Here is a 24,458-nt window from a genome sequence, read left to right on the forward strand (position 1 = left end):
CGCTTTCAAGAAGCCTTTCAAGCTCCTCTCCTTGGGCAATGGAGCCTCCTCCCTTATGTTCTCACAGCCTTTCTGCTTCCTTCTTTCTGCCATAATGTTTTTCATGTTGAGTTGGGACTAAGGATTTTTCTAGTTCATCTCCCCTATCAGACTGACATTGTCAAAGGCAACTTTTGACAGTGAGCCCCTGAAGGTAGGGACTGGCTATGATTTCTGTATATCCAGAGGGTCCAATGCACGTTTGTTGAAAACAATGAATTAATGAATGCATGTTGGTATTCACTCACACCCTGAAAGATCTTAGAACCGGCATTTCTCAGCTATTTAAATGCAGCCTCAGAGAGTGGAAGATGTTTGCCTCGGGTCATACTGCGGGCAAGAAAAAAACCAGACTAAGACCCTCCTAACCCGGCCCAACATCCAACTCTTTAACTATGCCTTTACTCCTTATTTCCTACTCCACATCCTTAATACTGGCTCTTTCTGCGACTTTCTTAGACTTCAGCCATCAAAGAGTACAGCAAAAATATCTACCCTCCCCCCTCACCAGATTCTCCAACAAAAAGGGGAGACTGCCTGGGCTCCATCAGTAAGTGTGTCTGTGAGTCCACTGGGTTTTCTTTTTGGAGTCCTTAGTCTGTGGTATAGTCATTTTACACCTTTTGATGGGCCCAGGGCTCTTCCAGTCTACTCTCTTCTTCTTACAGTTGCAGGTATCAGGGACAGCCTGGTGGATATCAGGAGACCTGTTTTGCCCTTGATATCCAAGTAGTCCCTTCTCCAGGAAAAGCAGTGAGCGTGAAGCCATCCACTGAAGCCTTACTGTCTTTCAGTAGCCATCGTAAGCACTTTCCATACATGAGCCCCTAGAATCCTCACAGGATCCCAATAGGCAAATGTAATTTGCCCAGGGTTACACAGTGCTTAGGACTGAGGTCTGGATTCGGGTCTGGCTTACTAGTTTCAAGAGCACATGTTCTTTCTATTACCCTGGGGGGACTGTGCCTGAATAACGATGGAAGGAGGGATCTATTAACCTGAAAAGCAGTGATGGGTGGATGAGAGGTAGGGTCACTATCTTCTGAAAGACATGTTCTATGCAGGCCTAGAGGGCAGAACCAGAAGTCTTGGCTGGAAACAGCAGCGGGGCAGGTTTTCACTAATTGGACAGACCTCTGATGATTAGAACCGTCTGAAACTGGTTGGACTGTCTGGGAGATGGGGTGGTTCCTGGTGTCCAAATGCTACATATGGAGTCTGCCTGACCACTGCTCTCAGGTCCTGCAGGGAGGACTGGTGAACTGGCTGGTGTGAATCTCTGTACTAGACAGAGTTCTGAGAGAAGAAGAAAGCAAATTCTTGCATTCTGATGGGGGTGGGAGACAACAAATATGTAACACTACAGCCTGTAGATAATATGGCAGGTTGTTAAGTTTGTAAGAAGATATACAAATGACTAAAGTTTGGGCTAGGAAATTGATAAAGACCATTCTCTGCAACAGAACTCAAGCTCAGAAAGGTCAATTGACTTTCTTAAGGCCACACAGTTGGTAAGCCATGAAGTCCCAAATGACTCCAAATCCATTGCTCCTTGCAACCAGGGGAAAATGTCTCACCAAACACATACATCTTCTGGCTATAACTGTCTTCGTTTTTTAGTTTAATGTAAATCTTATCTTGAAATTATTATAGATTAAGAGGGAATTGCAAAGACAGTAAAGAAATCCTGTGTAGCCTTTACATAGTTTCCCCAAATGTTGTTTTGAATAACTACAGCACAATGTCAAAACAAGGAAACTGACATTGGTGCAATGTTTATGTATATTTCTATGTCATTCTATCACAGGCATTGTTTAGTGTAAGCAATCAATATGCAGAATTATTCAATCACCACAAAGATCTTCCTTGTGCTACCTAGCTCCCTACTTCCCCAACATCCCTAACCCATGGCAACTAACAAGATATTCTCCATTGTTCTAATTTTGTCATTTTGAGAATGTTATATACATAGAACCATACAGTACGCAACCTTGTGAGATCACTGCATCTATCAATAGTTGTTTCTTCTGTCACTGTGTAGTATTCCGTGGGACGGATATACTACAGTTATAGAACATTTGGCTGTTTACAGATTTTGGTTATTACAAACAAAGCTGATATAAATATTTGTGTACAGATTTTTCTGTGGACAAAAGTTTTCATTTCTCTGGATAAATGCCTAGGGGGTGATTGCTAGCTTTTAAAAAAAAATTGCCAAACTATTTTTCAGAGTACCTGCACCATTTAACATTCTCGCCAACAATGTATGAGAGATTCAGTCTCTCTTCATCAGCATTTGGTATTGCCATGGTTTTAAATGCTATCTGTTCTAACGGATAACGTGTAGTATCTCCTGCTGGTGTTAATTTGCATTTCCCTAATTGCTACTGATGTTGATCATCTTTTCTTGTACTTAGATGCCATCCTCCTTGGTGAAATCCCTGTTCATTTGCCCATTTTCTAAATGGAATATTTGTGTTTCTTATGAGGAGTATGTCTTTAGTTTTTTATTGAAGCATAACTAACATACAGTGTTATGTTAGTCTCAGGTATACAATATAATGATTCAACAATTCTCTACATTACCCAGTGCTCACCATGGTAAGTGAAGTCACCATCCGTCACCAAACAACGTTATTACGATCTTACTGACTCTATTACCTATGCTGTACTGTTTGTCTCCATGAATTATTTATTCTGTAACTGGAAATTTGTACCTCTTAGTCCCTCCTTTTTCTATCTATTTCACCCACTTCTCCCCAACTCCCCTCTGGCAACCACAATTTGTTCTCTGTATCAAAGAGACGATTTTGTGTGTCTTTTTCTTTGTTTGTTCATTTGTTTGGTTTCTTTAATTGCACATATCAGTGAAATTGTATGCCACTTGTCTTTCTCTGACTTATTTCACTTAGCATAATACTCTTTAGGTCCATTCACGTAGTTGCAAATGGCAAGATCTCATTCCCTTTTACAACTGAGTACCATTCCATTGTGTATACATATATCATGTCTTTTTTCTCCATTCATCTATTGATGGACACTCGGGTTGCTTCCATATCTTGGCTAATGTAAATAAGGCTGCAGTAAACATAGATGTGCATACATCTTTTCAAATTGGGTTAATATCCAAAATATATTAAGAACTTATACAACTCAACACACACACACACACACACACACACACATACACACACATAATAATCCAATTAAAAATGGGCAGAAGACCCAAATAGACATTTTTCCAAAGAGGACACACAAATGCCCAACAGACACACGAAAACATGCTCAACATCACTCATCAGTAGGACAATGCAAATCAAAAACCACAAGGAGATATCACCTCACACCTGTGCACAACTAAAATCAAAAAGACAAGAAGCAGCAAGTGTTGGTGAGGATGTGGAGAAAAAGGAATCCTTGTATACTGTTAGTGGGAATGCCACTATGATCCAGAAATGCCACTTCTGGGTATTTACTCAAAGATAATGGAATATTTTTAATTATTGCATTTTGAGAGTTGTTTATGTACTCTATTTGAGTTCTTTGTTGGCTATGCAATTGGCAAATAACATCTTTCAGGCTATGATCTCTTTTAATCCTTTCCATTTTTTTTTATTCATTACCACACCTAGTTACGGTTTTCTTTTTTGACCTTTTTTGTGGTGGCAACATTTAAGATCTAGTCCATTGGCAAATTTGCAGTATATAATACAACAGTGTTAACCATAGTCACGTTGTTGTGCGACAGAGCTTCAGAATTTACTCATCTCACATAATTGAAATTTTGTACCTCCTGAAACCATCTCTCCACTTCCCCCTCCACACAGTCTGACTACTGAGAGCCCACATGTAAATAAGATGGTGCGGTATTTTTCTTTTTTTCATCTGGCTTATTTCACTTAGCATGATGTCTTCTGGGTTCACGCACGTTGTCAAAAAACGGCAGGACTTCCTTCCTGATTATTGTGCTCGCTTCACCAGCACATGTATTAAAATTGGAACGATGCAGAGATTAGCACAGCCCCTGCACGAGGATGACACACAAATTCATGAAGAAAAGTCTGATGATTATTCCACTTTATATATACACACTTTCTTTAGCCATTCTACCGTCAACATACATTTGGGCTATTTCCATACCTTGGCTATTGTAAATACTGTGAAGAACATGGGAATGCAAATATCTCTTCAACAGAATGATTTCATTTCATCCAGCTATATATCCCACAGTGGGATTTCTGGATCGTATGAGAGTGCTATTTTTCATTTTTGGGGGGAGAAACTACCATACTGTTTTCCACAGTGGCTGCACAATATTTGACAATATCACCTTCTGTCTGTGAACGCAGGATATCTTTCCATTTATTTCTGTCTTCAATTTCTTTCTTTCATCACTTTGGCCCATGATTATAAGACGGCTACTTTGCCTCCAGCAACATGACTGTGATTCAAGCAGAGGGAAGTGGCAGGACAAAAGCTAATGGGTACCTGCCACTTCAATCTTTGCCCCGTCCCTCTGAAGTATCTTACAAGATCCCCCACCAAAAATATTCTGCTTAACATCACTGACCATAATTGCATCACGTTTCACCACTCTGTGTTTGCCAGATTTGGAAAAGTTGTTGACATGGGCGTGCCGCTGCACCTAAACTGTCATCCACACACAACACGCCGTGATAAGGAGCAAAGAGGCGGAAATGCCCAGAGCGCACTCACTCCTCGGCAGATAGCACCAGGCACCCGGAGTTCTCCAAGAATGACGGCATCCCTGTGGGGCCAAACGAACGATCCCATTCTTGGAACATCAAGATCTAATCGTGCTGGCGGCCCGCAGGCACACCCCAAGCTCTGTGGAACATCACACTGGGTCAGGTGAGGAACCGCATGTTCAGACCACCCCCCGGGAGCAGAGCAGGCTGGAGACGTGGCAGATGGAAGAGCTCCGTGGACAGGTGATCAAGCGGCACTACTGAGAGTTCAGGAAGCTGAAGAGTTTGGGCGACCGGTACCAATCTGCAGCCCCTGGAACACACGGGGGCTTCTCAGAAAGCCTGTCATCTCAGGACACAGTATGTGGCCAGGCAACACTCTGAGCGTCCGTGACAAAGTATTCAGGGGCAAAGTTCTTTTATGCAAGCTGCCTATGGCCCTGCTCACTGCTTTGACCTGTTACCACCTAGGTTTCTTTTTGTTAGCTTTTGATTTAGCAAATAATTCACATAGATAGGCTCACTAGCTTCCAAATCAGAAAGTGATTACCTTGATTTATGTGCAAAAATACTTGAAGAAAAATGTAAAAAATCTATATGTCCTAAACAGATCATCCAATATATGTTCCAGAAAACTAATGCTACAAGGTAAAATGGTATATTGAATTGCTGCTATTATTTAATAATTAATGACTATAATTTGCCTACATTAGTTATCTATTTTCTTCTGTAGTAAATGAGGGTGTATCTCACTTATATCTTATCACTGGAACCTTATTCTTCCTTCTACAATGTGAACTCATTACTTGCTAGACAGGGTACAGGGATGTCATTTTAGAATTTTCATTATGGGGCACCTGGGTGGCTCAGTCGGTTGAGCGTCCAACTTCGGCTCAAGTCATGATCTCACGGCTCGTGAGTTCGAGCCCCGCGTCGGGCTCTGTGCTGACAGCTCAGAGCCTGGAGCCTGCTTCTGCTTCTGTGTCTCCCTCTCTCTCTGCCCCTAACCCCCTCGCATTCTGTCTCTGTCTCTGTCAAAAATAAATAAACATTAAAAAAAATTTAAAAAAAAGAGTTTTCATTATTATGGGGCACATGGATGTCTCAGTCAGTTGAGCGTCCAACTCTTGACCTTGGCTCAGGTCATGATTTCACTGTTTGTGGGATAGAGCTCTGTGTCAGGCTCGGCGCTGACAGGAGCCTGCTTGGTTCTCTCTCCCTCTCTCTGCCCCTCCCCAGCTCGTGCTCTTTCTCTCTTTCAAATAAATAAACTCAAAAAAAAAAATTCTTATTATTAAACTCCTGGGTTGGCATAAATATTCTTGGGTGCTGTATTTGCATATAAAAAAATTACTCCATCTTTCTGCTTATGTACCTTTTATAAAGAGAATAAAGCAGGAAATTTCAGTGCCATGCATTCCAAAAATATGTTTTTCTATATTCATAAACATCTTAAATCAAAAGCTAATTGAGGATAGGCTTAACCACATAAAAAATGCGTACAATCACAATTTCTGTTCTGTCTATTAAGTATGGACAGGAAATCTAGGATTACCACACTTTGAGGAAAAGCTGCAATTTGACAGAAAATAAATTAAAACAATCAGGCTCTCACAGTGAGTATCTGGCTAGTGGCAATGCCGACACTCTTCAAGACTTTCTTCCTAACAAAGGTCTAGTCTCTAGGGAGAAAGAATTTCACAGAAGGCAATTCCGAGACTTTATCCCAGATGAAAGGTATTGGGGTGCCCGGGTGGCTCAGTCGGTTAAGCGTCCGACTTGGGCTCAGGTCATTATCTCACAGTTGGTTGGGTTCGAGCCCGGATCGGGATCTCTGCTGACAGCTCAGAGCCTGGAGCCTGCTTCCAATTCTGTGTCTCTCCCACACATGGTCTCTCCCTCCCCCCCATCCCCCCCTCTCAAAAGTGAATAAACATTTTAAAAAATAAAAAAAAAAGAAAGGTATCTTGCCCACTCCAACCTGCTCTAAACTTATTTCATCTAAGGAAAAAAATAGGCGACAGGGAAGATATCTTCAAGGAAATACATTGGGGGCACTGTTCTCAGGGAAGGGAGTAACAGATGGGCAAAAGAGTATATGCTGGGAAAGGGGACAGAAATACTGGTGAAGGTCATAGCCCTGAGACACAGCCTCAGTAAAAGTATGGGACAAAATCAGAAAAATTTAGATCTTTTTCCTTCTACCACACTGTACCAATATACCAAAAAACCTTCAGTATGTTAACAGTGGATTTCAGCTGAAAGGGCTGAACACAGACTCTTGGTGTTTCTAAGCAGACTTAGATCGTTTAAAAAGATATAACTAAAACTCTAGGTCAAGCACTTCAAACAATGTAAAAATAAGTTTAAATGATATGCCAAGAAACAGAGAAAGAAAATGCAACCATGCAGGGCCATAGGCAGCTTGCATAAAAGAACTTTGCCCCTGAATACTTTGTCACGGACGCTCAGAGTGTTGCCTGGCCACATACTGTGTCCTGAGATGACAGGCTTTCTGAGAAGCCCCCGTGTGTTCCAGGGGCTGCAGATTGGTACCGGTCGCCCAAACTCTTCAGCTTCCTGAACTCTCAGTAGTGCCGCTTGATCACCTGTCCACGGAGCTCTTCCATCTGCCACGTCTCCAGCCTGCTCTGCTCCCGGGGGGGTGGTCTGAACATGCGGTTCCTCACCTGACCCAGTGTGATGTTCCACAGAGCTTGGGGTGTGCCTGCGGGCCACCAGCGCGATTAGATCTTGATGTTCCAAGAATGGGATCGTTCGTTTGGCCCCACAGGGATGCCGTCATTCTTGGAGAACTCCGGGTGCCTGGTGCTATCTGCCGAGGAGTGAGTGCGCTCTGGGCATTTCCGCCTCTTTGCTCCTTATCACGGCGTGTTGTGTGTGGATGACAGTTTAGGTGCAGCGGCACGCCCATGTCAACAACTTTTCCAAATCTGGCAAACACAGAGTGGTGAAACGTGATGCAATTATGGTCAGTGATGTTAAGCAGAATATTTTTGGTGGGGGATCTTGTAAGATACTTCAGAGGGACGGGGCAAAGATTGAAGTGGCAGGTACCCATTAGCTTTTGTCCTGCCACTTCCCTCTGCTTGAATCACTGTCATGTTGCTGGAGGCGAGGTAGCCGTCTTCTAATCATGGGCCAAAAGCGCGTGCTAGGAGTGTGTGAAAAAAAGGGTAGATGTTGCCTGGTCCCTGATGTCAGTGTGAAAGTCTTATAGCATTCCTTGACATTATACCATATGAGAAGAATAAAACCCTAATTTGTGCGACACCTTTTTGCATGTTTTTGTGTTTCACATTTCCTCCTAATTAACAGGTCATATCCAAATATGTGGGTTGCATCTAAAGTGATAATTAGAAGGAAGTTTTTATCACTAAATGCTTATAGTTAAAAAGAAAAAGGGGTGCCTGGCCGGCTCAGTCAGTAGAGCATGTGACTCTTGACCTCAGGGTCGTGAGTTCAAGCCCCACACTGGGTGTGGAGCCTACTTAAAAATAGAAAAAAAATTTTTTTTAATTAAAAAAAGAAAAAGAGGGGCGCCTGGGTGGCTCAGTAGGTTGAGCGTCTGACTTCAGCTCAGGTCACGATCTCGCAGTCCGTGAGTTCGAGCCCCGCGTCGGGCTCTGTGCTGACAGCTCAGAGCCTGGAGCCTGTTTCAGATTCTGTGTCTCCCTCTCTCTCTCTGACCCTCCCCCGTTCATGCTCTGTCTCTCTCTGTCTCAAAAATAAATAAACGTTAAAAAAAATTAAAAAAAAAAAGAAAAAGAAAGATCTCTATAATCTAAGATCTTATCTCAAAACTAGAAAAAGAAGAGCAAAATAAACTCAAGGCAAGCAGAAGAAAGGAAATAATAAGGGGAACAGGAGAAAAATAAAATGGAAAACAAAAAAAAAAGAAAAAATAAACAGAAAGCTGATTCTCAAAAAAAAAAAATCTGTAAAATTACTAAGTCAAATTTCAAAATTGACAAAGATAAAAGGAAGCAATTCAGAAACCATCAATGTCCACAATGAAACATTGATATCATTAAGATCCTACAGCCATTAAAAAAGATAAGAGGGGCGCCTGGGTGGCTCAGTCGGTTAAACGTCCGACTTCGGCTCAGGTCATGATCTCGGGGTTTGTGAGTTTGAGCCCCGTGTCGGGCTCTGTGCTGACAGCTCGGAGCCTGGAGCCTGCTTCCGATTCTGTGTCTCCTTCTCTCTCTGCCCCTCCCCAGGTTGTGCTCTATCAGAAATAAATAAATGTGTAAAAAAAAAAAAAAGATAAGAAAAGAAGAGCGCCTAGGTGGCTCAGTCAGTTGAGCCTATGCCTCTTGATTTCAGCTCAGATCATGATCTCACAATCATGAGATCGAGCCCCATGATGACCCCCCCCACCAATAGGTGTGGAGCCTGCTCCTTTCTCTCCCTCTGCCTTAGCCCCTCTCTAGTTTGCACAAGCATGTGTGCTCTCTTTATCTAAAACAAACAATAATAAATAATAATAATAAATAAGATGGGAAAACCACAAGAAATTTTTAACTCAAAAATTTTACAACTTAGAAGAAATAGGTCAATTCTTCAAAAACCAAAAACAATTTAAACTCGATCTCGATGAAACAGACCACCTGATTAGTTCTATAACCATTAAAGAAATTGGATTTCTTTTTTTTTTAATTTTTTTTTCAACATTTATTTATTTTTGGGACAGAGAGAGACAGAGCATGAACGGGGGAGGGGCAGAGAGAGAGGGAGACACAGAATCGGAAACAGGCTCCAGGCTCCGAGCCATCAGCCCAGAGCCCGACGCGGGGCTCGAACTCCCGGACCGCGAGATCGTGACCTGGCTGAAGTCGGACGCTCAACCGACTGCGCCACCCAGGCGCCCCAGAAATTGGATTTCTAATTTAAAAGCTTTCAAACCGGAATCTCCAGGCCGAAATGCTTTCGCTGGAGAATTTGACCCAATATGGGTTTTCCCCATTATCTGAGGGTAGAACGTTTCTATGAACACTTTTGTAAGCCCGATGGCATAAAGCAAAGATGCAATTACCATTAATTCATATGGAGAATTTGTTGAGCGTTTCCAGACCGAAAGATAACCTTTCTTAGTCTTTCTGATATCTTGGGACACAGCCTGCTAAGGGATGCACAAAATCCAGACAAAGCCCAGATGCTCAGAGACATAGTGCAAAGCCATGGCAACTTGATGCTGAGATACTGAGTGTAGTTCCCAGGGCAGCAGCTTGGTGGGGCTATTCTGGCTGCTCTAGGCGTGAGTTGCCTCAATAATGACTCATTGCAAAGCAAACGCGTAACTGATCACTATTTTTGCTTTTCGCCTTTTGTAAAAGCAAAAGTCCTCTTCAGATTTGTTAGCAAAAACAGGTACTAATGTAGGTCTTTCATAAAAGCAGGGTGGTGTGACCCAAACTTTCATATAGTGAGGGATACCTGTATGTACAAAGATTTAATCTCCCCCAGAAACTAGAAGAGAAGAAAGTACTTCCTGACTCATTGTATGATATCAGCATTACCCTACTACCGAAACTAGAGACATTTCTAAAAACAAAAACTACAGACCAAATGCCCTTGTGAACTTACATGCAAATACCTCAGTAAAATATCAGCAAATAGAATCCACAATGTATAAAAAATCAGACACCAGGACCAAGGGGAAGCTATTTCAGGTATGCAAGATTGGTTTCATATAATTAAAAAAATAAAAAAATCGACGTAACCATATCAATAAGGAAATTATAAAAATAATATGAGCCTATTGATTGTCACAGAAAAAACATTTTACAAAACACCAGTTCATGATAAAAATTCTTCTCAGGTGAGGAGTAGAAGGGAATTACTTCAATTTGATAAAGAACATCTACAAAATAAATCCCTCATATTTAGAGATCAAAGGCTAACTGCTTTCACATTACCAGTACTGGAAGTTGTAGTCATCACAATAAATCAAGAAATAATAGACAAAGATTTAAAAGGAAAAAAGGGCTGCTTGTTTGCAGAAGACATGATTCTCTAGGTGAAAATCCCATCAAAAATCTATTTTAAAAAATCCACAAGAATCGACTAGTGAGTTCAGCTGGGTTGCAGGATAAAAGACAAGACACAAAAGAATTCAGGTTTCTACTTGAATCTGTGTCTCCTGAATTACAACTCTAACGGCCCAAATAAATGTCTGTTTGCTTAAAAAATTATTCAAAAGTAAATTCCATTTCTATATATTAGCAATAAACTCACAGAAACTGGAATTTAAAGGCAGTAGTAATTACAGTCACTCCCAAGTAAATGAAATACTTAGGTATACTTTTAACGAAACAAGTTTAGGGGCGCCTGGGTGGCTCAGTTGGTTAGGCATCTGATTTCCGCTCAGGTAATGATCTCCCAGTTCCTGAGTTCGAGCCTGGCTTCAGGCTCTGTGCTGACAGCTCAGAGCCTGGAGCCTGCTTTGGATTCTGTGTCTCCGTCTCTCTCTGCCCCTCCCCCACTGACTGTCTCTGTCTCTCTCAAAAACAAATAAAACATTAAAAAGTTAAAAAAAAAAACAAGTTTAGGATCTGAATGCTGAAAATTACAAAATTCTGATGGAAGCAAAACAAACCTAAATATGCAATGAGTCATACTGTGTTTACGGATTAGAAGACTTCACATTGATCTATAGGGTTAGTGAAATTCTTATCTAATCTAAGCAAGATTTTTGTAGACATAGACAAGTTTGTTATAACATTGATATACAAGAACATCAGCCCTACCATCTTGACAGAGTATAAAGTATAAAGTAAGAGGTATCATTCCATCAGAGAGCAAGGCTTAGGTACAGCTGTGTTGTATTAGTGGAGGGATTGGTGGAACAAATTACAGGATCTAGAAACAGATCAGACAAATATGCTCAACTGACTTTTGGCAAGGCCATAGTGAATGAAAGGTGGGACCCTTATGATGATGGAACTGCTCCGTATCTTTTGAGTGTGGTGGTGGACACACAAACCTAACGTGTGGTAAAACTGCACAGAGCTCCAAACACACACACTATCACAACACACACATGCACACACAAATGATTACAAGTAAAACTGGGGCATCAGAATGAGATTGGGGGGATGTATCAGTGTCACCATCCTCGTTGAGACTGTACTATAGGCTTACAAGATGTGACCATTGGGGGACACGAGATCAAGGGCAAACAGGCTTGCTCTAAATTATTTCTTACAAGTACCTGTGAGTCTACAATTATTTCAGTTAGAAAAATACTGGCAGGGGCACCTGCACAGCTCAGTCATTAAGCATCTGACTTTGGCTCAGATCATTATCTCACGATTTGTGAGTTCGAGTCCCACATCAGGACTTGAGCCCCACTTCGGGGGAGCTCGAGCCCCGCCTTGGATGAGCTCAAGCCCTGCATTGGGTGACCTCCAGCCCCGCTTCAGGTAAAACATGAGCCCCACTTCTCTCTCCCTCTCTCTCTCTCCCTCTAGTGGGATTCTCTGTCTCTCTCTCTCTCTGCCCCTCACTCACTTGTGCCCTCTCCCTCCCTCTCTCTCCCTCTCTCTCAAAAAAAAAATTAAAAAAAAAATATTGGCAGATGGAATTGGGCAATATATAAAAAGAATTAAAGTCATGACCAGGTGGGATTTGATGCAGAATGAAAGGTGGTTAAATATTTGAAAATCATGAATATCACCTAACAAATCAACAGGCTAATAGAAAAAAATCAAATGATCCAATCAATTGATGTATAAATAGCATCTGAATAAGTTTCAAATGCATTCATGATAAAAACTCTAAGAAAACTAAGAATGGGGATACCTGGTTGGCTCGGTCGGTTGAGCATCCGACTCTTGATTTTGACTCAGGTCATGATCTCATGGTTTGTGGGATCGAGCCCCACATCAGGCTCTGTGCTGACAGTGTGGAGCCTGCTTGGGGTTCTCTCTCTCTCCCTCTCTCTCTCTCTATGCTTGTGTACATGTGCTCTCTCTGAAAATAAATACATAAACATTAAAAAACACTAAGAATGTAGGGAAACTTTCCTAACTTGATAAAAAAAAATCTACAAAATACCTACAGCTAATGTTATACTTAATGTACTTAATGTTATACTTAATGGTAAAAGAATGACTATCTCTAAGATCACAGAAATGCAAGGATACTCACACTCACCATTCTTATTTAATGTATTCTGAAAATTCTACTCAACACGGTAAGACAAGAAAAGGAAATAAAAGACAGCGTTTGGAAAGGAAACAAGAAAACTGTCTTCATTTGCAGCTGACATGGTAGTTTATGTAGAAAAGACCAAGGAATCTATTTAAAAAAAAAAAAAAACACACCTCCTAAAACTACTGAGTTGAACAAGGTCCAGGATACAAAATCAACACATAAAAATGAATTGTATTGCTGTATACTAGTAAGGGTATGTGAATGCTGAAATTAAAAGTTTCAAATTATACTTATGTGAATGTTGAAATTAAAGGTATTAGGGGCGCCTGGGTGGCGCAGTCGGTTAAGCGTCCAACTTCAGCCAGGTCACGATCTCACGGTCCGTGAGTTCGAGCCCCGCGTCAGGCTCTGGGCTGATGGCTCAGAGCCTGGAGCCTGTTTCCGATTCTGTGTCTCCCTCTCTCTCTGCCCCTCCCCCGTTCATGCTCTGTCTCTCTCTGTCCCAAAACTAAATAAACGTTGAAAAAAAAAATTAAAAAAAAAAAAAAGAAATTAAAGGTATTAAATACTTAGGTGGAAATTGAAAAATATTTTAAATCTTGTATCCTAAAAACTACAAAACACTGATGCAAGCAATAAATGCTAAGTGAAATAAGTCAGCCAGAGAAAGACAAATACCATATTGTTTCACTGCTCTGCACAATTTAAGAAACAAAACAAATGGACAAATTAAAAAAGAGACAAACCAAAAGCAGACTCGTGACTTTAGAGAACAAACTGGTGGATGCCAGAGGGGAGGTGGATGGGGAATGGGTGAAACAGGTGATGGGAATTAAGAGTACTTTTATCTTGATGAGCACTGAGGAATGTACGGGAGGGCCGAATCACTATATTGTACACCTGATACTAACATGACACTGTATGTTAACTATACTGGAATTAAAATTAAAAAGAAAGAAAACAAACAAACAAACAAAAGGACAGAAAGAAATTTAAAAGACACTTAAATGAAGTGGCGCAGGCATACCTGTTCATGGACTAGAAGACTCAACATTTCTCCCCAGACTAATACACAGGTACAACTCAATTGCTATCATAATCCCAGGAAGATCTTTTGTGGATATGCACAAGACTATTCTAAAATCTGTATCGACAAGCATGGGGCGCCTGGGTGGCGCAGTCGGTTAAGTGTCCGACTTCAGCCGGGTCACGATCTCGCGGTCCGGGAGTTCGAGCCCCGCATCGGGCTCTGGGCTGATGGCTCAGAGCCTGGAGCCTGTTTCCAATTCTGTGTCTCCCTCTCTCTCTGCCCCTCCCCCGTTCATGCTCTGTCTCTCTCTGTCCCAAAAATAAATAAACGTTGAAAAAAAAAATTAAAAAAAAAAAAATAAAATCTGTATCGACAAGCAAAGGAACCGGTATACAGCTAAACAAATTTTTTTAAAGAAGAATAAAGCGAGAAGAATCAGTACACTATCTTAGGACATATACAGTTACAGTAATCAAGAGTATGTTGTTTCGTCAGAGGAACAGGCACATAATCAATGGAAGGTAACAGAGAACCACGTATGGCCGAATAAGTTTTGACAAGTTTTGACAAATTGCCAAAGCAGTTCAATGGAGGAAGGATAGTACTTTTAATAAATCGTTACTGCAAAAATTGAATATCCACAGTAAAAAAGGAATCCATCTCAAACTACAAAACTTAGACAAAAATGAATACAAAATGGATTTGGCAATCATTCAGATGGAGAGGAGGATACTCTAGTGGAAGTCATAAGCTATTGGTCTGAAATAAGTGGGATCTTCATGTAGCATTCTGCTACCATTGGTGTATATATATGATGCTGCATATAGACAGAGGAGAAGTAATTGGCCTTATCTAGGGTTAAGGAGAACAACTTCCTTTGGGAGTTGTTTCTTTCCATCAGACCCTATACTTCCTCAGGATTATAACTCATTTCACAAGGCCTCAATTTCCTTTAAAAGTTTCTAGAACAGAGCATGATTTTGTCATGCACACTCAGTGGTGCAAGTTAATGGTTTGGTGTTCTGGATGGTGTCCCCATTTCTGGTTCATCACCCACGATAGGCAAGTAAAGGCGACTATTTAGAGTCCTAGCTGGGCAAAGTGCTCTGGATTCCTCAGGACACAGAGCTCCCTCTCTGCCAGAAGCCATGAACCTCCTGATGCTGGCCTTCATTATATGTGGGTTTCTAAATCTGGTGACCAAAGGTAATGGAACCCTACAACATAGGCACAATGGAACTAGGATGTTGTTGACCTTGGGCTTTCAGGTGTCTTGAGGGGAAAAGAGGGTCTGCAGGAAAAGCCTTGGGCCAATAAAGAACCACAAAAATGGTCTCATTATGGCAGCTCAATGTCCCTACTCTCTAAGACTCTGTTGGAGGCACCTATCATGTTAGGGTATCTTCTTCTTTTTTTTTTTAATCTTCTTGGCCATGATGTGTTTTTTTCTATTGTTTTTTTTTAACGTTCACTCATTTTTGAGAGAGCACAAGCAGGGGTGAGGCAAAGAGAGAGAGAGAGAGGAAGACACAGAATCTAAAGCAGGCTCCAGGCTCTGAGCTGTCAGCGCAGAGCCCGACGTGGGGCTCAAAGTCACGAACAGTGAGATCATAACCTGAGCCGAAGTTGGACGCTTAACCTACTGAGCCACCTAGGCGCCTCATGTTGGGGTATCTTCTGAGACATTTCTCTAAAGGCATGAATTTCCTCAATCTTCTGAGCAGCTCTTCCTAGCTCTCTCTATAACTAACCAGTGTTAACCAGTGAAATAGTAAGCTTCTCATATTAGATCGATATGAATGGGCTTATTCCTGCTTTTTAGTAATGCTACTTTTGAGAATTATCCACTTTTATTGAAAAGCAATACTTGCAATTGATGGAAAGTATCAGGCACTTGATAGGTTTATATGAGTTTAAGTACTCTCTTACCCTGGAGTAATATTTCTGCAATCTTTCTTTCAGAATCCCTCAATCTTACTAATTTCTTGTATATCCTAGCAGATATAGATAGATAGATAGATAGATAGATAGATAGATAGATAGACCGATCTTAGATTTTTTTCTTTTTTAGATCTTAGATTTTTTAAAACCCAGTATAAATGAACCATGTGGATTCTTCTGCAAGGTACAACTAATATGTCTTAAAAATTTGTTATCAATATATAAACTTACTTTATTGTTATTAATGGATGCACAAGACTTAAAGAAGGTGGGTGAATTTCTGATTATGAACTATTTGCTGACATTTTGAAAAGTTTTGAAATAGTCAAGGACTAAAAATAAAGTTTTGTTTTGTTGCTCTCCCTCAGATTTCTTGGATACTGTGTGAATAAAAATGTGTAGCCTACTTTTAAATTTTCTATTATAATGTAAGTATTTTCCCATGTATTAAATATTTTCCAACAACTGAATTTTCAATAATTGCACAAAATTTCATTGAATGGATGCTCTGCAAATCATTTATCCAATCTGATAATTGGACATTTACGTCCTTATTTTTGCTAATAAGTATATTTATGTTATATTTACAAATTAGTTCTATATAACCATACTCAGCCATAAATCAAAAATTTTAAATGAAGGATAATATTTAAAGATGTAATTGTTTCTACTTCATTCAGTATGGAGAAGTCAAACTTCATATATATTTATTGTGTATTTTAATTTGTCTACAAATTGTGTGGTTCTGCCTGTTTTTCCTTTTTATTTGGGGGGGTAGCTTTTATTCTGGTTGATTTATAGATCTTCCTTTATAGGTTCCGTTTTGAAATTTAACTACTTAATGTATTTGAGTTTATTTTTGTATTTTCAAGTAAGAGAGCATCTGATGGTTTTGTGAAGTAACTTTTTACTAAGCCAAGTTGTCCATCAATGTCAATGGCTATATTTAACTTGGTGCCATCTGATTCTGCATCTGGTATGTTTTAGGCAGAATTCACACACGGGAAAATGTTTTGGCGAATGGCTTATGTGCCCAAAATGATACAATTGTTATTCATATTCTTTAGTTTTATGATGTTGAGATATTGGTGGTGGAGGTCACAAGTTTTAACAACATAATTCCAGACTGAGGACCTTTGGGGAAAAAAACCAAAACTGCTGTCATTCTAAACAAAAATACATTCAATGAGAGATTATTCCCAATTGCCATCATTGCGTTGCTTAAGCCATATTCTTGGAGTTGTCTTTGGTATTTTAATCTGTGACATCTGTATCTATCAGGGAGTCCACTGGCAAATTGTGTCCAGAGCCAACCAATCTCACCACCTCCACTGCTACCACTCTGGTTCAAGTCACTACCATCTCTCACCTCCTATTGCTGTAGCTTCCTCACAGGTATCTGTCCTTCTACACCTGCCTCCTGCAGTCATCTCACAAGATAGCAGATGGCATAATCTACTCCCAAGAGAACTCAGATTATGTACCTCTTCTGCTCAAAACTCTGCAATGGCCCCCTCTTTACTCAGAACAATAACCAAGGTCCCAACAACGGCTCACCTGCTGTCTGTGATCTGTCCCTTATGAACTCTCTCACCTCATCTTCTACTCTTCTAGCCTTTGCTCCCTTCACTAGAGCCCCACTGGCTTCATTGCTCTTCCTCAGACATGCCTGGCTTGCTCAACCCACAGAGTTCTGTCTGTTTCCTCTGCTTAGATGTACTTGACCCAGACTCTGGTGTGGTTAATTCCTTTACCTCCTCCAAGTCATTATTTAATTGTCACCTTCTTTCAAACACTATGCTAACTTCTGTTTAAACAACTGTCAGGGGGTGTCTGGATGGCTCTGTTGGTTAAGCGTCCAACTTTGGCTCAGGTCATGATCTCACGGTTCGTGGGTTCAAGCCGTGCGTTGGGCTCCGTGCTGACAGCTCAGAGCCTGGAGCCTGCTTCTGCCCTCCCCTGCTCACGCTCTGTCTGTGTCTCTCTCTCAAAAATCAATAAAACATAAAAAAAAGAAACTGCTAGTCTGCCCCCATGACACCCCAAATAGATTCTGCTGAAATCTATTCTCTCTTACTTCTGCAAACCACTATCACCTTCTCACATATAAGGTAATGTATTTGTTTTTCATCGTCTGTCTTCCCCTGCTAGAAAGTAAGCTCTATGTGATTTTTTGTCTGCTTAGTTCACAAATGTACTATACGGACCTAGAATAAAATCTGTATCATAGTTAGGGGCTCACACTTTCTTGAATGGGGGGCATTCAAGAATGGGTATCCTAGAGGAAAAGAAAAATTGAGAAACAATCTTTGTAGAAAACAAGGAATGAAGAAGTGATGTCAAAGTTTGTCTTGGAAGAAAAAAGTGGAATGTCTACACTTAAAACTTACAGAAAATTCTAACATGAGCAAAGCAAATCGGAGCCAGTAAAAAAATAAGAGAATGAATCATCGGAGAAGAGGAATAAACTTCTTCGCCCAGGGGAGGCAACAGGAGACAAATTACTGTTATCTCTATATATGTAAACCCATGAAAGGTGCTTTTCATACATAATCAAATTAAATCCAGAAAAGGTTGTTTTGAGAACGGCTTCCCTTTTTTAATACATACCGGGCTTTCTCCAACATAGAATCTTTGCTCTAAAAAAAAAAAAAAAAAAAAAAAAAAAAGAATCTTTGCTCTAGCTGCTTCCTCTGCCTAGGATACACTAACCTTTATACATTGCAGGCAATTTGCTGAGAAATACGGTCATATTTACTTGCCTGAAAAATGATCGTAAAATGGAGCAGGCTAGTTTCACTTTACATTCAGATCCTCATCCCTCAAATTATCACATTGCTTAGAAATCCTACCATATTTCTTTTGTGAGCTCATCCTTCCTCTTTCCCAGACAGCTATTTTGTACTGACCTTTGTTTCTCTTTAATTCTCCTGCTCTATTTCTCTACATGACTCTCCCTCCCAGCTTATGACTTTATCCCACACTTCAAGATTTAAAAAATTCAAATAGTCACATGAAAAGATGCTCAACATCACCAGTCATCAGGGAAATGCAAATCAAAACCACAATGAGATACACCTTACACCTGTCAGAATGGCTAAAATAAAAAGACAAGAAGTAAGAATGTTGGTGAGGATGTGAGAAAAAGAACCCTTGTGCACGCCTGGTGGGAATGCAAATTGGCACAGACACTGTGGAAAACAATATGGATTTCCTCAAAAAAATTAAAAATTAAAACTAGACTGCCATGGGGTGTCTGGGTGGCTCACTTGGTTGGGTGTCCCACTCTTGATTTCAGCTCAGATCATGATCCCAGGGTAATAGGGTCAAGTCCTGTGTTGGGCTCCACGTTGAGTGTGGAGTCTGCTTAAGATTCTCTCTCCCTCTGCCCCACTCTTTGCTCTCTCTCTCTCTCTCTCTAAAATAAAATTTAAAAAAATAGAAACACCATATGATCTAATAATTCTACTACTGGACATTTACCCAAAGAAAATGAAAACACTAATTTGAAATATATGTGCATTCCTATGTTTATTGCAACATTATTTCCAATAGTCAAGATAGGGAAGCAACCCAAGTATCCATCAATAGACAAATGGATAAGGAAGATGTGATATATATATATATATATATATATATATATATATATACATATACACAAAATATTATGCAGCCCTAAAAAAGTATAAGATTGTGCCATTTACAGCCAATATAGGTGGACTGAGAGGGTATTTTGCTAAGTGAAGTAAGTCACACTGAGAAAGACAAGTACTATATTACTCCACTCATATGTGAAATCTAAAAAACCGATTAAACAAATAAAACAAAAAAATAAAAAAATTAAACATTCAAATAGAACTTTTTCTTTTTACCACGGTCAACATTCCTACCAGTATGTCTTTGCACCCATCTTCTCTTTCCCTCTTGACATAGCTGAGGACGTGTGCCTTCTCTGCCTCAATCTGTCGAATGTGATTTTGATCCTTGCCAACCATGAAGAACGATGCCTTTTGTCTCATTTCCCTATTCTGCATTAATCTCTCCCTTTCTACTGGTTTCTTCTTAAGCGTCTTCAAACATGCTCTGTCATTTCCCTGAAAAATGCTCCCTTGGTTCCGTATTGTCCTCCAAGAACCTCTCCATTTCTCCGCTCTTCCTCACATGGAACTTAAGAGTTTTGTCTCCAGGTTCTACTTCGACTTCTCTCATTCACCTTTCGCCAACTTCACTTTTCTTTTTTTTTTTTTTCCCCTCTCACTCTGAAACCACTCCTCTCATGGTTATCAGTGACAATCATCATGTTAAACACAATGGACACTTCTGCCTGTATCTTACTCAACTTCTCCTCAATATTTGCCTACAAATGTCCACTCACTGTTTTAAGAAACACTTTCCTCTCTTGCATAACCTAGTTACACTGATACAACTTTATTTGTATCCTTTTGGCATTTACCATTTTTCATGCATACTAGCCTGATCTGCACCTTGCAGTTCTCCCCAAAGCATGGTTGATTGTGCATGAAATGCCCCTGTACAGAGCAATCCAGAAATGACAGGGAATTATGAGCTCACTCTGGGATCATCTATCAAATATTGGCTGGCCAGGTGGCAGATAAATACTCCAGCTCCTTTTATTCTCAAGAAGGAGAATTCTGAGGCACTGGCTGCCACAGTTTCCCACAGGATTATGCTCTAGTCAACCACACTGGTAACTAACTCTATAACTCACCTCTTCTTGGCTTTCTTACTTTCCTAACTACCATATTTCCAAACTGATTCCAGATGGAGGAGAATGCCTCTCGGTTCACTTGTTATACTCAAATTTCCCCCCCAAGGTCTGCTTTTGGAGAAACTAATCTAATTCTCTAGTGTCTCATTCTCTTGTTTTGTTCCAACTTACCTGGTTGTTCCTTTTGGGTCTTTTCCTCCTATTTGAGCTCTTAATATTGACACTCACCAGAATTTAATCTTGGTCCCCTTTTTATCTCACGTTATTCCAGCTCACTATACTTTATCCATTACTGTAGCCTGAAATATCCATAAGCAACGATTCCAAAATTTACACCTAGAGTCCGAACTTGTCTACTGAGATCCTACAGGTGTTTCCACCGCCTTTTTTGACATTCTAGGTGTATGTTACATGCCCTGAAGTGAATACTTGAGCCTGCCTTTTTCTCTTCCTTCCAAAGCTTGTTGTTTCCTCAGTTTACCATCCTGCGAATGGCAAGTACCACTAATCTCCCCTATCTCAACAGAAATGCAGGAATGCACTTTGATTTCTCCATCTTCCTCTGATCTCATATCCAAACAACCAATGTCTTAAATCTACCCTCTTTTTCCCACAGTTCTTGAAGCCCCAATTCCAGTCACCATTATATCATACCTAGCCAAAGCTTCTAACACACCTTCCTGATTCTGTTCTTTCTTTTCCCTAATCTAATTTCCACGTAAAATCCAAACTAATCATCTAAAGCATAAAATAAACTAGTTCACACTGTGTTTTGAAACCAAAATGCTTAACAATGGTGTAACATGACTGGGTGATGGCATTGGCCACTTGAAGTTCACTTCATCTTAGGCTCCTTGTCACGTTACACTTCAGACTCATCAGCCTCCTCCAAACACATGATGCAGTTTCTCAGCAGTGGGACTGAGCATTTGCTGATCCTTTCTCTGCTTTCTGTGCACTTGGCTGGCTCCTTCCATCCTTCTTGCCTTGGCTTAAATATTAGCTGTACATAAGTCTCCCTCTCTACCTCTCTTTCTTCCTTCTCCTCCTCCTCCTCTTTCCTTCTTCTGCTTTCCTTCTTTCTCTCTCTCCCCACCCAGCCCCCGTTTCCTTGATGGCATATGACACAAGATTTAACATACAGTTTCATTTTTTGGTCTCCCAATGGCTTGTAGCATTTATCATATTGCTCTAGATGGGTAATGGTTGTCAAGTCTTTCAATTAATGCTTATCATATTGGTGCTAGAGTTAAAAACTTATCCTACTCATTTATTCCCCGCAGCTGGCTGGGAAGTCAAAAGATGTTGGAAGGATAACATCGGGCACTGCAGAAAACGATGTTTTCATGTTGAAAGGTACAAGCTCCTTTGTATGAACAAGCTAACGTGCTGCATTCCCATAAAAGAAGACGACGGATACACTAAAACGCCACCACATCCTGTACCCTTTGAAGAACAGATAACTGTTAATACGAATGATTGGGATTTATTTTCTAATTCCCCCATATCTTGGTTTGATGATGAGGTAACAGTTAACCCAACTATACCTGGAAACCTAAGAGAAAATTCTTCCACAGCTCCGGCACATTCTCTTGAGACCACTGAAGGTACAACTAATTAACATTTCCTCTGGGTATGGGACACTAGAGATATGCACTGGGAATAATATGCAGGGACCCAATCTTGTTGATGTTATTTCACCAGAGACAATTCTATTGGGGATTGGATGGCATGCAGACGGACAGAATGCTACCGCCAAGACAAGTACCAACAGTTACCCTACAGTTGGAAATGTGTAAAGGGAAGTGCATAGAAGACATAAGGGTTCTCTTTATTGGTCTGAAATTCTTTATCTGTCTTCCTCTGATGTATTAAAATATATTGGTCTCAGTGAACATTTTGTGTGTCTGTGTATTTTTCCATACCAAAAAAAAAAAAAAAGACCACAGTTTGGAGCTGCCTTTATGGTTGAGACAAGGATTTTGATTTTAGTAATTCCTGAACCACTCCTATCATATACGGAGGAACCTGTGAAGGCACATAAAAAGTTCCAGACAAGTCCTCCCTTTCCTATATTCCCCGCACCCCCACTTTATTGCAAGTTATGAATTTAAGTCCCTATCTGTATCATAAGGTCAAACTTTGTTTAAGGCTTCAACCAGAAACTAACCCAGTTATAGTCAGAAACCACCTCATTCTGCACAAATACTGTGTTAACTAGATAGAGATGAAACTGTGACTTGCCTTAAGAGCAGCATATGAAATTAAAAGCTGCATCACAAATTCGACTCATCTTTCCAATGTTCTTTCCAATCAAAAGTCCAACTTCCCACAATGGTGATCTCACAGCATGCCTCTCCAGATCTTTATCTTGTCCGTGAATGCCTGTTGTGTGTAGGGTTTCTATGCTTTGTGTGCCTGTATGCATGTTGAGTGATGGTTTGTATGGTGACTGATGAGTCAGCAAGTTTACTCTTTGATATCACAAAGAAGCAATTATTAACTCTAAACTTGATTGATTATTAATGTGTTGGGCTAAATCTGGGATGCTACTGAAAGCCACAGTCTCGGGTGCCTAAATGTCTCAGAATCAAGAAGGTTTTTTCCTCTAATTCTTTTGTCTAAGTCAAGTTTTGTCTAAGTCAAGTTGCCAGTGACTGTGACTGCAGTTTGGATATCGGCCATCAGATCACTGACCTTTCAATAGACCTCTATTCCAGTAGATCTTAGACACCCTGTTAGGCTGACAAGCCATCCTAGCTTGCCTAGGACTGAGGGTTGTCCCAGAACTTGAGAATTAGAGTGCTAACATCAAGAAAGTCTTTAGCAAACTAGAACAAATTGATCACCTTCTCTCTAAATTGCTCTTCTCTATTTCTTTGCATAGCGGACACTTCATCACACGGGTCCTATGTGGACTCTTCACAGAGGCAGGCCTCCCTAAACCACCAGTCTGCCTCAGCCTAGACTACTTTTTTTTCATATCTTTGCTTCAAATGTCAACTCCTTAGAAACAATACTTGGCCATGAGACCACTCCTCACTACTCTATATTATTTTCTTCTTCTTATGCTCTTTGAAATTATTTTGTATATTTAAACAAATTGTTTTTATTTTTCTATTTTATTTATTTATTTTTGAGAGAGAGAGAGAGAGGGCAGGGGAGGGGCATAGAGAGAGAGGGAGACACAGAATCTGAAGCAGGCTCCAGGCTCCAAGCTGTCAGCATGGAGCCCGATGCGGGACTCGAACCCACGGACCGTGAGATCATGACCTGAACTGAAGTCAGATGCTTAACTGACCGAGCCACCCAGGCACCCCTATTTTGTATATTTCTTCAGTCTCCTACTGAATTATTGAGTTATTTACTAATTTATGGCCCATCATCAACACCATAGTGTCCATATAGTCCTAACACCTTGATCTTGTTCATGGCTATGTCCTGACCTACTAGACCAGTGCCTTGCACATGGTGGACGCTCAGTAAAACCTTGAGAACACGTGGTTCATGCAGTCATCTCAATAAATATGAGAAGGTCACACAATATAAATCAGTAGTCTTCAAAGTGGGATACCAGCTACAAAAAGCATTTCCAAGGTGTGCACATTGAGAATTTAAGGAAATAGATTTTTAGACCCTTGATTTCTGAATGTCTTATCACGATCAGAGAATTCTTAACAGGCTTTTCTTTTCTACCTCCACTTTCTCAGTTTCTCTTCTCCCACTCTGAAAAGAAAACTTAACCTCTCACCCATCCTTTATCTGACAATCATGGATTGCCCAGAGTGGACAAATCTCCAAGTGTCAAACCAGTGGATAATTGAAATCT

The 24,458-nt window shown here is 40.5% G+C and overlaps 1 protein-coding gene and 1 non-coding gene across 2 annotated transcripts; both read left to right on the plus strand.

The window, feature by feature from the left end:
- Positions 1 to 4,004: 4,004 nt before the first annotated feature.
- LOC124504432 (U6 spliceosomal RNA) lies at positions 4,005 to 4,108 on the plus strand. The gene has a single exon (XR_006960413.1). It is a non-coding gene; the product is annotated as a U6 spliceosomal RNA (small nuclear RNA).
- Positions 4,109 to 15,107: 10,999 nt separating this feature from the next.
- Positions 15,108 to 22,250, plus strand: DEFB125 (defensin beta 125). The gene is made up of 2 exons (XM_047069157.1): positions 15,108 to 15,165; positions 21,913 to 22,250. The coding sequence occupies exons 1-2, from the start codon at positions 15,108 to 15,110 to the stop codon at positions 22,248 to 22,250; spliced, it is 396 nt and encodes a 131-aa protein (XP_046925113.1).
- Positions 22,251 to 24,458: the final 2,208 nt, after the last annotated feature.

The sequence above is a fragment of the Lynx rufus genome, unplaced genomic scaffold, assembly GCF_022079265.1.
Source record: "Lynx rufus isolate CCGP_SWC_20201006 ecotype Redwood Valley unplaced genomic scaffold, mLynRuf1.p SCAF_8, whole genome shotgun sequence".
In the NCBI taxonomy this organism is placed as follows: Eukaryota; Metazoa; Chordata; class Mammalia; order Carnivora; family Felidae; genus Lynx; species Lynx rufus.